We start from the raw sequence: 14,657 nt of genomic DNA, 5'->3' as shown, positions 1-14,657 counted from the left end.
ACCGCAAACTGATAAAATTTCAACATCAGGATTTTTAAATACATTAAACTTTGGTAATACACTCGCAAAACTTTTCTAAGTTTTATAACAGGGGCACCCATTAATCCCATTAACCCCCTGCCAGTATAGACAATTCACAAAGAGCTTGTGACTCAGTTCCTTCACTTGTAAATACTTGGGAGGGGGGGGAATATGAGGACACATCAAGTAATTCTTACTTTGCCTCAAGTTAGGGTGGAATTGATGAGACTTTAGACTGGTTGTTTTATTCTACCCCACTAGGTCCCTTTCCACATAATGGAAGGCTACATATTTCCTGTAACGATAACACTTCGGTCACTGTTTTCCAATCTGGACAGTTCATAATTGAAAGGCAAACAGCAGGCAAGGGAGAGAAGCACAACAGGTACATACCAAATGGCCAGATACCCTAAGAAAAGGCTATAGTTATACGTCACTGCCTCCTTCCTTATTATAATCAAGTTGCTGGTTAAAACAGAAAACTAGATATGCAACATGGGGCTTGTGCTCCAGACCTAAACGAAGAAACTTCAGACAGAGTATTTGCTGAATTTGTGCTAGAAAACCATATCCCCTCTGCCACCCAAATTAGAAAGTTTATTGATAAATGTCTGCCTAATATTTGACAGTGTTGGCAAAAATAGTCTTTGGCCAATATACTGTAAGAATTTGACCTGTTTTTAAGTTTCACTATTATTAAACCATTTTCCTATAAGCTGAAGGAGAAAAAAAAAAAGAGGAACCGTTTTAACTGATGAGTTGAAGACACTCCAGTATTTCTCAATCTAATACCAGGCCCCATAGATTTCATTCCTCTGCACATGAAGTCAGGGGCAGGAAATGGACTGTTCCCCACTGGGGCACACACTCTCAGGACGGGGAGATTTGTGCGGTCTGCCTACTGCTTTTGAGCGTTCTTAATCAACTAACTGGAAGTACTGGACGACTCTGACGATTACACACACGACAGTCGGTGGTACCTCAGCCAGCCTCTAACTCCCACGCTCCCCCCACTCTTCCAAAGAAATGTTTCTCGGAAGAGCACATGGAGAGGCAAGGGGAAAAAAATCATGTAGGCGCCTCTTCCTTAGATATCTGGTCAAGTAGAAAGACTGGGGGCCTACGTTGTGTGTTTTTTGTTGTTGTTTTGGGAATTTTTTTGTTCGGTTGGTTAATTGGTTGTTTTGGGGTTTTTCTGTAAGTCTGTGGGTGGGCTCCCAAGTAGTGGGACTGAAAAAAAGAGCTAGGTTCCCCTGCCCGAACCCTAAGCTTTAAGAGGCAAAAACCCAGCAACTGACAAGGGTGGGAGGGGAATGGAATCGCGCAAAGAAGGTTCGCGCCCACAAGTTAGACAAACAACAGCCCCTACCCGGTACTCGGGGTCTCCCCAAGTTGGGGTGGGGCCTTTCTCCTTCCCGCACCGCCTCCCGGGCTGCCAAGAGGGAGAAAGGGGTTAAGTGGAGAAGGGGGTGCTCTTCCGCCCCCACGCCGTCTCCGCGCCTCGGCGTGGCCGCTGCTTTAGCGGCTCCCGGAGTTGTACAGCGAGGTCGCGGTCACCCTTGGGAGGGGGCCCCGGGTCCCCCCGTGTTCAACGGCAGGAGGATCCCGGGGCTCTCGCTGTCCCCAAGGCCGGCGGGGGCTGCGGGAGCACTCACCAATTTAGGTTTGTTTTTCGTTTCCTCTTCGTTGGCGGCCCGGTTCCCCGCGCTCCGCTTGTTGCTTCGGCCCCCACCGGGTTCCTCGCCGCAGCCTCCGGCGCCCGACGCCGCCGCCGCCCCGGGCTGCTCCATCTTTCTCCGGCCCTGTCACCTGTGCCCTGGAACCCCACCTCTCCTCCACTGAGGAAGCCCCTCGGGGCGGTCCCGCTGCCCCGCGTGGATTTGGCAGCACCTCCTCCTGAGAGGGGGAGAGAGTGGGTCTGCCGAGTTCACGTCCCCGGGGCTCCTGACGCGACAAGCCGTTGCCACTACTCTGCGCTGGGGCAAGCCCTGCCCCCGAGCGGCTGCAATTACCACGGTCGCCGCCGCCGCCGCCCTCAGGGTGGTGTTTAGGGTGGAGGGAAAGTAGGTGCCTATCTCTTTAAGAGGGCCTCCGCACACGTGATTCATCAAAGTGCCCGCAGTCCGCCGCCCGGGCGCGGAAAGCTGCTTCCTACTCCTGCTGCCGAGCCGGCCGGGCTACTGAGCATGCCCGGCACGGCGACAGCTGCCAAACTAAAGGACTTTAAGCTGCGGTTAAGCACTGATTTCCCTTCCTAGGGGCCTAGCGTGAAATGGGAGGGAACTAGCCAAGAGAGAGGAGGTGTAGCCCATTTTACAGATGGGAACACTGAGGCCCGGCAGGATTCACGTGTGAGTTTTACCTGAGTCTCCGCTTCCACTCGTGTAGGCCAGAGCACCTTTCCCGGCTGGCCGAGGCCTCGCTGGGGGTGTGGTTGTGCTCCCCTCCGTGGGAGGGGTTGATTGGCAAGGCAACTAGCATCCTGTAGGAAAACCCCCAAGGGGAGCGCTGATTAATTGCCTAGACAGACTGTACGGGTGAAAGTGTAAGGAGTGGGTGCTTTCTGTTGCCATGATTGCGTTGCGACCAAAGAAATACAGTCGTTCCTTTATTCCCAGGCTGCCAGGTAGTAGAAGCAGCAGGCGCCCACTGCCTAATCCCAAGGAAGTGTAAGGCTCTTTAGCCAAAGCACCTATGGAGAGCTAACAATTGGATTGAGTGCTATTTTCAGTTTCCTGAGCTACTTTGGGTTTATAGTTGTTGTGGGGAGCGAATAAGATCATGTGTGTCAAAGCTTTGTTAAAAATGTAAATCTCTAGACAAATGCTAGGTGATTTGGTGCAGCGGCAGCAACAGGGCACCGCTGGTATTCGTAATCTTTCCTCCTGCAGTTGTCAGGAAGAGGCCCACGCCGCTTTAAAAATAAAGTTCACATTGAGAACATTAGCGGGGCCGGGCAGAACTTGAATGAACCACCATCATACAATCTAGAGAAGCTACCTGAAATGTAAATTTAGATACCAGGTCTACAAACATGCTCATGTGCCTGTTATTCAGGTATCTTCAGGCTATGACCCTTTTGCCCTTCTCCCCTTCAACCTAACTTCTGCTATGCCGAAGCTAATATGTTTATGAACATATTTTTTGAGAGTGCATTAGGATAAATTTGACCATGCTGTAGGTGTGATTGTGATGAGGCAATTAACTTGGAAAGTAGAATAAAAAGAATGTTAGACATCTGAAAGCGGTCTTAATCCTGGCTTTGCCATTGTCATTAACTTTCTTTTTAATCATGCAGATGGTAAACTACCCAAGGACAGCAGAGAAGAGGGAATACATGCTCCCAGACAGGATGGGCAAGGAGCCCTAAGGTAAATTTGCTTTGTTGAAGTTTCTGTTTGACTTAAAATTTGATGTATATTCTGAATTTAACTCACTACACACACACACACACACACACACACACACACACGTGTGATTTGAATTACTTAAATGCCCCCCCTCCTGAAAAATGGCATAGAAGTGGTTGCTGCAGTAAGATGTGACCTGGTTATCCACTGCTTTCACGTAATTCCTGTTTGAGAGATGTGGGTGTGAGCCATAGCTGAGTAACCCCCAAGCTCAAATGTTGCTTAATAATCTGCCCAGTAGATCTTTATTGAGCTCCTTAGAGTATACCAGGTGATATCCAGAGTGCTGTGGGTTAGGAGGATGAAGCTCACAGTCCTGCCCTTTAGAACCTCCTAGTCTACTGGGAGAGGCCAGTTGTTAATGACTGTGCTTCATTGCAACACATAGGAACAGGGAGCCCACGGAGCACCTGAGGGGGGTCACCACCGGAGTGCCAGAGACTCTGGGACACCTTACCAAAGAGGATGATCTTTGAGCTGAGTCTTAAGGGTCTGACTGAAGACACTAAGTATTTGTTGACAGCCTACTAAGTGTTTGATACCCTGCTAGGCATTGAGGGTCCAGTGGTGAACAAGACGGATGTGGCTTGCTCTTGTGGAACTTTCTGGCTATCGGGAAGGATATTAAACAAAAAAGTATTGAGCAATTACAAGGCAAAAAAGGAGAGTGAAGAGCATCCCAGGCAAAGGAAATGACCATAGCATGTGCAGAGACTCTGTGGTTAAGAAATTGGAGGTGACGGATAGGGGCTGCTCTTGGCAAGAGAAGCAGAACAGATGAGCAGCTTCCAGATCATGAAGGTCCCCACTTGTAGATCTCATTGGTCTGGTTTTAAAAGCGGTGAAGGCGTTGTAATACAAGTGACTTCTGTTTTGAGTGTGTGAATATTTGAAAATGGATCAACATTATTTTGAGTGTAAGGCTGGGTTTCACCATCCTCAGGCCAGGTGAAGCTACATTTGAAGTCAAATGAGAGGTACATGTAAAAGATGCATAATCTGTACTGCAAAAAGTGAGAAAGTTTGTCCCTGAGATGGCTTACATTTGACTTTATTGTGGTTATCTCAGCCCCATCTTAATTCTGGCTGTTTTCTTTTCAGCATTTTGTTCCAGTTAATGTAAACAGTCATTACAAACAAACAAACCAACCCCCTTCCTTCAAATACCAGGGCCTCTCTTGGAAGCTAACACACAAAAGGAGCCACTGGTCCCCTGCAAGGACACTTTGTCCACTGATTATGAACCAGGCACCTCACCAAGTGCAGTCCTAGGGCTGATCCCACTACATTTCTTTATTTTTACCTTCCTGGGACACACAAATAGGCCGGTGGATGGAGAGACATCTTTTCTCTGATGCTGCAGAAAGAAGAAGGCTACTACCATCAGTTGGGACTTCAAAAGTGTGTGTTAGACCCGCTGACCTTGTAGTCTCTCCCTCTGGCCTCTCATGAGTTTAGCACCCGGTTAACATTAAAAGCCAGCCCTGGGGAAAAAGAAAGATAAAAGGCTGCTAGGCTCTTTCTTCAAACTGATCTTAGAGCCATCCATTACCCCAGAGGTTTCTTTTTATTTTTTCAATTGGGGTAGAGTTGTTTTACTATGTTGTGCTAGTTTCTACTGTACAGCTAAGTGGAGCAGAGTTCCCTGTGCTATACAGCAGGTTCTCATTATTTATCTATTTTATACACATTAGTGTGCGTATGTTAGTCCCAATTCATCCTGGCTTTCTGTGTCTCCCTTCTGCTACGTGTTCTCCTCTAAATAATCTGGGCCATTAATAGAGAAATTAAAGCCAACATGGATTAGACAAAAGTAAGAAATAAACACCTCCAAGGTTATGGAAAAATATTTATGAATTAAAGGTTGCCTGAGAATAAACAAGTATTTATTAAGCACATACTACATGGGCAACACCAAACTAGATGTCGTGCGAATAAAAAAGTACCAGATGTTCTGCGCTAAAGGCATACATGTCTTCCTGAAGAATCTCCTGTTCTGCAGAATTGCGCACTAAAAATAACAGGGCTTCTGGGGAAAACGTGGTTAGGGAAGGTCACTTAAACCCAATGCAAATTTGTAATCAGAGCACTAATGTAAACAATAACCATTCTAATAAAAACACTCAGGAGTGTTTTTAAAAAAAACACTGGCATCTGCACCCAGCATCACAGCCATCAATGCTTGGTAGCCTTCACGCTTCCTCTTTCCCCAACGTGAATCCTCAAGGGCATTTACTTTTAATAGACGCCATTTTCATCAGAATTAAAAATCTAATTGAGGAGTAACCAACTTTTTAGAATCACACAGTGAAAGGTCTTCACAGCTTCATTATCAGTACTCACAGCTTCACCAGCTAGTTTAATGTGATGGGAAATTTAGAGGTTGTTGAAATCACTAAACCAGTCACAAAAAAGGGGCAGTTTTGTGCAGGATTCTTCTTTTTTTCTGAAAGTCTTCATATTGTGAAGGCTTCTCTTTAATTGTGAGAAAGCTGGCTCCTGATCACGTCAAAACTTAAAGTGCTAAAACACTTCACACGTGAACCAGTTGGCCTTCCACCTAATTTTAATGACACCATTCTCCTATTTACCAATCACTAATGTGCTATTTGTGGTACACAAACCCTTGTAATGGAACAGAGTGTAAAATATAAATTCTTTGCCATCAAAGGTATAAAATCTGCTTGAGAAAACAAACAAGGAAACGAATGTGTGGAACAGTAAGAGCAAATTGGCTGCCTAATTTGGAGGTCCTGACCCAAAATTCAGGATAATGTGGTGAAGGGGTGAGATTTGTCAGGGCTAGAATAGAAGTTTTCAAGGAGAACTTGAACTGCCAAGGGCTGAAGCAGAAATCATACTTGAATAGGCAAAGCAAAGAAAGGAAGTAAGGAAAAGACAACATATGGAATGGCCTGGAAACAATACTGACCAATAATGTAGAGGGGCCAGTGGGGCTTGAGTAGAATGGTGAGAACATAGATGTTGAATAATAGTAGGAAACATGGTTCTCCCCATAGCGTTTGCCCAGTATGTAAACAGATTTAAATATAAGACATAATAGTAGTGACTGATAAGGATATTTAGCAGGAATGTTATAAAATAAAGGAATATTTTAAGGAGCTGGTCTGGCAGTGGTATGCAGAATAACTGGACACTGATTCTCCAACTTATTTTTCTCTCAGTGCAGAATTGTTTTTCCCCCAAACAAAACCTTTACAGAAGCTCAGTATGTACAACAGATACAAATCTAGCTGACCTGTTTGAAGTTACTGTGGGAATGGAGATTGCAGTCCTCATGACCGCTTGGCTTCTCTCTTATCCTCTGAGGCGACCCTTTGAGGCACCAGTGCTGAGCTCTAGCTAAAACTAGATAGAGTCCTGCTGGATAAAGTCATGAGGATCAGAGCTAGAGTAGCCCCAGAGGAAATAAAGAGAAAGGAACGAATCCAAGAGATGTTTAAAGGAACACACTGTTCCTCTCCACAGATTACATACAGGAAACAAAGGGAATGAAAAAGTAAACAAGAATTACTAAAACGTTGGCCCAAGGCAATAAAAACCTAGTAGTAAACTGGGAGATAGTATCTTAACAGGTACTTGTCGTTGGCAGGCAGAGCCAGACCAAGGAGCCTGATACCCAGACACTAAAGAGACTCATTAGGTCAGGACAGGAAAGCTAACAAGGTTTCTGTAGTCACCAACAGAAAGAGTCTGGAAAGGCTGGTAAAGCAGAAGGTTGTGTAACAGTAGGCAAGAAGGCAGACAGCTAAACTCTGGAAGTCTAACGATGGATGTCCTGTCAGGCAGGCAGAGAATAGAATCCAGTCTGGTGGCAGGCACTAGGCAGAGAATGAAGCAAGCAGTACGTAGTAGGAATCCAGTCAGGGGGTTTGGGATTAAGAAACAAATGAACAATCCCTTAAGAGGTCTGGAAAAACAGTGCTAAACAAGGCAGCGCACCAAGCCTAAATGAATCGGCATGTCAGGTGAAGTCCACGAGAAAAGGCAGAGACAGGCGAATAAAAATGGCACCCAAGAGACCCAGTTACTTCAACTGGTCTGTGAGATCTAAGTAGGACCAGAAGCAATAGGCCCACTGGATGCTAAGCCACCAAACTACTGAAATACTGCTCCTTAAATCCTTTCTGAGTAGAAGCAGGATTGGTCCCAGTAGAAGAAAAGTGGACAACAAGAAAAGGCCTGGAAACAGTAATGACCAATAGTAGTCACTTACCTGGATGTAAAGGTTAATGTGTTGAGTTGTGATGATTACAGGGTTTGGTGTAGCTAAGACATAGCCCAACAAAAATCAGTCTAAGAGATAATAGTGCCAATGTCTCCTTTTGGGGAAAATGTTGAGACTGCTAGAGACTGAGAATTCCCAGATTCGTGCTATCTATGGTTTTATACAGTATGCTGAAAAGCAACCCTTTGAATTTTATCTGGAAAATATGCTTCTAACAAAGAACAGACTTCCTGTTCTACATTAACCAAAGCCCCCAGAGTGCTTTTCAAGAGTGGCTTAACAGATCATAAATGGCAATTGTCCAATCTATAAGTTACTAGGACATAAATGTAGTAATAAACAGTGAGAGAAAAACGTTCGGTTTGCTTGCTAAATTATGTGGATCACAGAAGCACACATTGGTGGTTATAGGGATGCTATCTATTTAATGAAATTGAGGTTTTTTTTAAATCAGTATAAACAGTCTCTTGAAGATGAGTATAGTTCAAAATTGAGACTACAATTATGCAAATAAAATTGATTGTCTCTTTTACTTTGTGGTTTGTGTTTATTTTCTGACCTTTTCAAAATATAATTAACTACATGAAAATTAAGGAATATATGTTTGACATCTGTAAACAATAAAAACATTTTCATATCTGGGCATCAGTAGTTAGGCAAGTCTTAGAAATAGGTTTATTTTTGTTTTACATATTCTCCCACATAAATTTTAACAGCTTTATTGAGATATAATGCACATAACATACAATTCACCTTTTTAAATGTACAATTCAGTGGTTTTTAGTATATTCCCAGAATTGTACAACCGTCACTGCAATCAATTTTAGAATTTTTTCATTGCACCAAAAAGTATCCCTTCCTTAGCCATCTTCCCTCCCCAGTCCTCCCAAACCACTCCTCAGACCCCCACCTCAACCCCCAGCCCAAGGCAACCACTAATTTACTTTATGTCTCTGTAGATTTGCCTATTCTGGACATTTCACATAAATAGAGTCATACAATATATGGTGTTTTGTGACTGGCTTCTTTCTCTGAGAATAATACTTTCAAGGTTCAAGCATCCCACATCAGTTTTTATTTGTTCATTATTACCTATTTTTTTCTTGGATGCAAATACAGATCACTTGTTTAAGCCACCTCCCCTGTTATACAAACAGTGACATATACCTACTTAAAATTCCAAAGAGTTGACATTTTCACACAAACACCAACCTTGCCCCTCCTTTCCTGGCAAAACCAGGAGATCTGGGGTTTGATTTTCCTATACAGTGATATAACAGAAGAATTTATTTGTGACCCAGGGCCTAATGTTTTATGGAAATGACCACAAGCACCATACTTAATCAAGTATACATTATGTACCAGAATAACTCTTAGAAGTTTACATAAATGAATTCAACAGAGAAACCCAGAAACCAATTACATTAAATTGTGTTTTAACTAATACAGTAGCAGAGAATATATAGGTCTTTACTTTCAAGTGTTCCATTATAACATTTTAGAAACTAAAATGTACATCAGATTCATTCAGGAGGTCTTCTTTGAGATTTGCACATGAATTTTTAAGAAAATTTTTGGGAAAGACTTTTCATCATTGGATGATTAATTGAAAACTAGATTCTAGGATATCTATTTTGCTGCTACTTTTATTGTATTTATTTATTTTCTCAAGTAGCCCTGTATCATTGGCTTTCTGCTGCCTTCAAAACAGAAAGGCTAATGTGAGCTGCCGTCTCATCAGTACTAGCAGCTTCACCTCACACCCTGACATTATACAAGGGCAGACCTGCCTCTAAACTCTATGAACCAACCCTGATTTGCATCAGAATTTCCATCCTTTAATCCCTCACCATGTTGTTGCTTTACACCATCAAAATGCCTCAAAGCCTTGGCTTTGATAGTGGCCAAATTCAAAGACACACAGGGCCAAGCTTGATCCTAAATCTACAGAATAAATCTTTTCCATCACAGGCACAGCCCTGTGATAATATATAACTGTTATTAAAAGATTGCTTTTTTCCCTTTATACTATTTTCGATTATTAAAACTGTAAAGTAATTAGATTTTATTTTAGCTGGTATATTAGAACTTATACATATAATTTTAATTAAATAATATATTAACACATATTGAGTAGTAACTATATCTAGGGCATGGTGCTAAGGATAAGTGACATACACTATGAATGATCTCAACGGGCTTAGGATGTAGTCAAGGCAACTGACAAGTAAGTATACATTTAACTGCAAAAGAATGTTACAGAAGCATATAGGAGGAAGAGAATAGGGGAAGTTTCATGGAAAAGCTGGACCTTTAAGTAGTATCCCAAAAGTTGAAAATTAGAGAAAAGGGCATTTGAGAAAGAGGGAACAGCATGACCTACAGCATAGAGAAAGGAAAATGTGGGCTGAGTTTGGAAACTGACTAGTCATCTAATGGGGCTGGAGGGTAGGTTTTGTAATTGTATAGTGGGAGATAAAGCTGGGAAAGCACAATGAGACCAAGGTGGGAAGTCTTGGAATGCCATTCTGAACTCTGAATTTATTATTTAAGCTGTGGAGAGTCATGAGAGATACATGAACAGGAAAAACACATGAGTAACCCTATGTTTTAGGGAAATGCTCTGGCATTGGTATGTAGGATGGTTGTAAGATGAGAAACTAGAGGTGGGGGATATTAGGATACCACTTTCAAAAGCCATTCTCTCATTGGGGAATAAGTATGTTAGCTCAACCTGAGTGCCAGCAATAGGAACCTGACATCATGTAGGTATCCAAGATAGTCCAGAGAAGGAGGAGCTAGAAGGATGAGCCAAGGCAAAATCTGCTAAGAATAACCAATGAGTCAAAAATAAACAGGGAATTCCTTGGTGGCCTAGTGGTTAGGATTCCAGGCTTTCACTGCTGTGGCCCAGGTTCTATCCCTGGTCGGGGAACTGAGAGCCGGTGCGGCAATCAATCAGTCAATTAATTAATGTAAAAATGCACAGGACTGGGACTTCCCTGGTGGCACAGTGGTTAAGAATCCACCTGCCAATGCAGGGGACACTGGTTCAATCCCTGGTCCGGGAAGATCCCACATGCCGCAGAGCAACTAAGCCCGTACTCCACAACTACTGAGCCTGCACTCTAGAGCCCGTGAGCCACAGCTGCTGAGCCTGTGTGCCACAACTACTGAAGCCTGTGCACCCTAGAGCCCGCGCGCCACAACTACTGAGCCCACGTGCCACAACTACTGAAGCCTGTGCACCCTAGAGCCCGCGCGCCACAACTACTGAGCCCACGTGCCACAACTACTGAAGCCCACGCGCCTAGAGCCTGTACTCTGCAACAAGAGAAGCCAATGCAATGAGAAGCCTGTGCACTACAATGAAGAGTAGCCCCCCCACTCACCACAACTAGAGAAAGCCCGCATGCAGCAACGAAGACCCAACACAACCAAAAATAAAAAATATAATAAAATAAATTTTAAAAAATTAAAAGAAAATGCACAGGACTAAAGTCTCCATTAGACTTGGCTTGTAGACCCAAGAGTTTGTAAGGTAGAGTCAGGATCGTAGGGAGAAGGTGTCTTAAGAAACAAAAGAGAATCAGTAGTAAACAGCCTGGAGGCATCCATAGCTTAACTTTATTGCTTGGTGGATATGAGATGCATGGATGTGTTGGGCTGGTTCAAGCGACCAGGGGCAGTTAGTTAGATATTTTGATGATAGTCTCACGATAATAAGACCATGAATTAGGGCAGTAGAAAAGAGAATGGAAAGATGGGAACAGATCTCACAGGTAATAGTTCCAGGATTTGATGACCTGTTATAGGCAATGGGGGAATGGGAAAAGTAGAAGATAATTCTGAGGTTTCAATACTGAATAACAGGGAGAATGATAATATTGCAATGCAGATTAGGAATCTAGGAGGAGAAGTACACTTGGAAAATATAATACTGAGTTATGTATGAAAGAAACCACATTTCAGGTGCCTGCAGAAGGAAATGGCATTAGACATTAGGTCTGGTGTTTTTGAGAGGGTTTGGAGACAGACATGAAGATTTACAGTCATTTACATAACTACTAGGTGAAGATGTGGCAGTAGGTAAGATAACCAGGGAAGAGAGTATAGAGGGTTATGGGAAGCAAAGAAAGAAGTTTGTTGGAAGCTCATTTTTAAGTGTGGACAGAGGGAAAGAAATCATCCAAGGATATCACTTAACAAAGTTTACTACTCCTGGTAGGTTCTTTGATTTCAGTACTGAGTGACAGGGAGGGTCGTGATAGCAGGATACTAGAATGAAGACTGGGAATCTGGGAAAAAAAACATTTTTGATATTGGATGGTGGGATGCTAAAAAAACATTCGGACAGGTAGGATGGGATCCAGGAAAGTACAATGACACAGAGGCCAGACATTAAAGAGATGGTAGCCAGCAGAAAAATCAGAAAGGATGAAGCCTTTGGTGATAATAAATACAGAAATTGGGAAACTGATGAGCAGATTTCTTCTTGGAAACAATACCCACTTGGAAGACTATACACACGTTAAATTAAAGCTAATGTTGCTCAGAACTCCACCCTTGAGATGGCTTTCAGAGACAGTTCATCAACCAAACAATAAAAACAGTCTAGTTTCTTCAGAGAATGCTCACTCTTGACATACACATGCGTCTCTTTTGGCTTCTTTCTCTCTTGAATCCTCTCTTTTCTCTCTTCCCTCCTTTCTCTCCTTTATTCAGCTTAGTTCATTATCTTCCCCCTCCTGCCAGATGTAGTAGTTCTAACCCCCTCACTGCTCCATGAAAGTCTCTGCTGGAGTTGGCTTGTGACCAGACACAGGGTAGAGGGGCTATGTAAGGTGGAGGCTAGATCCAAGGAGTCAAGTTGAAGCTAATAGCCAGGGGGAGCAGTACTCAGAATGTATCAGAAAGGAGACTGCCTGCCATATTTTATTTGTGTGCTGGAAGCCTGCTCTAAGTGCTAGAGGTTTATATCATGTAAATTACATTAAGTTAAAAAATGCCTAGATGTATCTTTATATATTAAAAAACATACACAAAGCACACAAATAGATAGACACATAGGTAATCCTTAATTTGTCCTGTTAATGTATACACATGCAAACATATCCAAATTAATAATGACAGAGAGAATGAGTATGAATATGAGAGACCACATTCCTTTTGGTTATTCAGGAGTAGGTTGCACCTCATTTTCTAAATTTATTCTTCCTCTCAGTTACTTCTAGAAAGCTGAACTAGCTTAATTTGGACAGCAAGCTACATTTTAGAAATACGTTTCAGAAGCTTTAGCACATAAATCTTAACATCTTGATTCTGAGTTCTTACCTCTAGAGAGCACAGTGAGTTTCTACCTTTAGAGTAACCCAAGATCAGGGGCTCTGATTTAAAGACTTGCCTCTGGGTGATGGTGGCATATCCAGAGAGTTTACCATGTGGGCCTCAGAGGTCAGGATTCTTAGCCACACCTGCCAGCTTTGCACATCAAGGCAGTTCACAAGAAAGGGCCTAGTGGACAAGCCATAGAGATAGAACGGTGATCTGTATGAACAGTGTTGATCTAGAACAGTGGTTCTCAAAGTATAGTCCCCAGAGCAACAGCATCAGCATCACCTGGAAGCTTGTTAGAACTAAAAATTCTCAAGCACCAACCCAGACCTACTGGATCAGAAGCTGTATGGTGTAATCCAGCAATTCGTGTTTAACGAGCCCTCCAGGTGATTCTGAGGCATGCTCAAGTTTGAGAACCACTGGGGTAAAAGAAAACAAATCATGAACCGGAGGGTTATAGGACAGAGGAGAGAGAAAAACAAGGTACCAGCAAGGGAGATGGAATTGAATGAAGGAGGGGGAATCCTGAATTGTACCTCTCCGACTGCCATCCCAAGAACAACACTTCCATTCAGATGTTTTCAAAGTGCTAAACTGCATGTTTAAAATATAGCAATAAATGGAATGGAATGAGAGACCAAATGTTGAACGAAGGGTGAGAACAGAGTCAGGAGTAAATGGTAGAAGAAAAGGATCAAATCCAAACCAGCAGGAGCTGTCAGGAGTAGAGCAAAGCATAGAAGTGGTAGATGAGCAAAAGAGGCAAATTGGTTGCTTCTGATAGTTTAGGAAAACTCTGATGCCCCTGACACTCAACATTGTACTACCAGAGAGAACAAGCAGCTCCAGGGGTGGCAATGGGATCAAGGAGATGGGATATATTTATATTCAAAAATTATCTGAGTTCACACATGAAGGAAACAAGACATTACTGTAATCCAGGCCCTTGATATTTCAGCAGGGAGTATGGCTTATGAAACCATCTTATTCCACATTAACAGCTCTCAGCTGTGCATGGAATTTCTAATGTGAACAGAAATCAATGGATCTGTAAGAAAGGAGATACATTTAAATCTGAGTAAGATGGTTTGTGACCTAGTCTTTGTCATAACTTGGATATACTCTGCTAGGAGGCTTTATGGTTATCAGTAACACAAGTCTGTAAGGAGAGGAAACTAACTAGGAGTGGTAGAGACCCAGGTATTTAAGGTCAAGGATCTGGGAGAACCAATTTATCTGTACAGGGTGATGGGGAAGGGCAAGGAGGCAGTCAGTCAGGTAGTAAGGCTTGGCAGGCTCCACTGTAATGCAAGCTGTAGTCAGTACCTGAGTACTGACTCAGTAGTCAGTACCTGAGTACCTGAGGTCCACTCAGACAGGTGGACCAAAGCAGTGAGGGATCCACACAACAAACGACTGTGTTCAGCATCAGGCAAAGAGTGACCTGTCTGATCAGGCAAGTATCAGATCCATCTGCATGTTGGTCCACAGTTCCAACTTCTTAACAGAGTAGTTCTCAACCTATTTTATCCTGGGATTCACCTGATGGATGAAGATCCTTCGTTCAAATCTCCGCTCCTCCACTACTTACTATATAATTTGGAGCATGTTGCTTCATTCCACTGTGCCAGTTTCCTCCT

General features: G+C 43.1%; 1 protein-coding gene and 1 long non-coding RNA gene across 5 annotated transcripts in view; one reads left to right on the top strand and one right to left on the bottom strand.

The window, feature by feature from the left end:
- The window catches only part of DIAPH2 (diaphanous related formin 2), an 897,660-nt gene extending 895,605 nt beyond the window's left edge, over positions 1 to 2,055 (bottom strand). For both annotated transcript variants that reach the window (XM_027086071.1, XM_027086072.1), the window contains exon 1: positions 1,677 to 2,055. In XM_027086071.1, the coding sequence (XP_026941872.1) occupies positions 1,677 to 1,811 (135 nt within the window). In that variant the 5' untranslated portion in view covers positions 1,812 to 2,055. The remainder of the gene's footprint in view (positions 1 to 1,676) is intronic.
- Positions 2,056 to 2,181: 126 nt separating this feature from the next.
- The window catches only part of LOC113609062 (uncharacterized), a 170,894-nt gene continuing 158,418 nt past the window's right edge, over positions 2,182 to 14,657 (top strand). For 2 of the 3 annotated variants that reach the window (XR_003428488.1, XR_003428487.1), the window contains exons 1-2: positions 2,182 to 2,372; positions 3,320 to 3,392. This is a non-coding gene — a long non-coding RNA (uncharacterized LOC113609062). Of the gene's footprint in view, positions 2,373 to 3,319; positions 3,393 to 4,532; positions 8,270 to 14,657 lie in introns of those variants that run through there. The other variant, XR_003428489.1, reaches the window with a different exon arrangement.

This window comes from Aethalodelphis obliquidens, unplaced genomic scaffold, assembly GCF_003676395.1.
Source record: "Aethalodelphis obliquidens isolate GAN/ISIS:26980383/991018 unplaced genomic scaffold, ASM367639v1 scaffold54, whole genome shotgun sequence".
Taxonomy (NCBI): Eukaryota; Metazoa; Chordata; class Mammalia; order Artiodactyla; family Delphinidae; genus Aethalodelphis; species Aethalodelphis obliquidens.
Note: the sequence above shows the minus strand (reverse complement) of the source record. Positions and strands in the feature narration are given on the sequence as shown.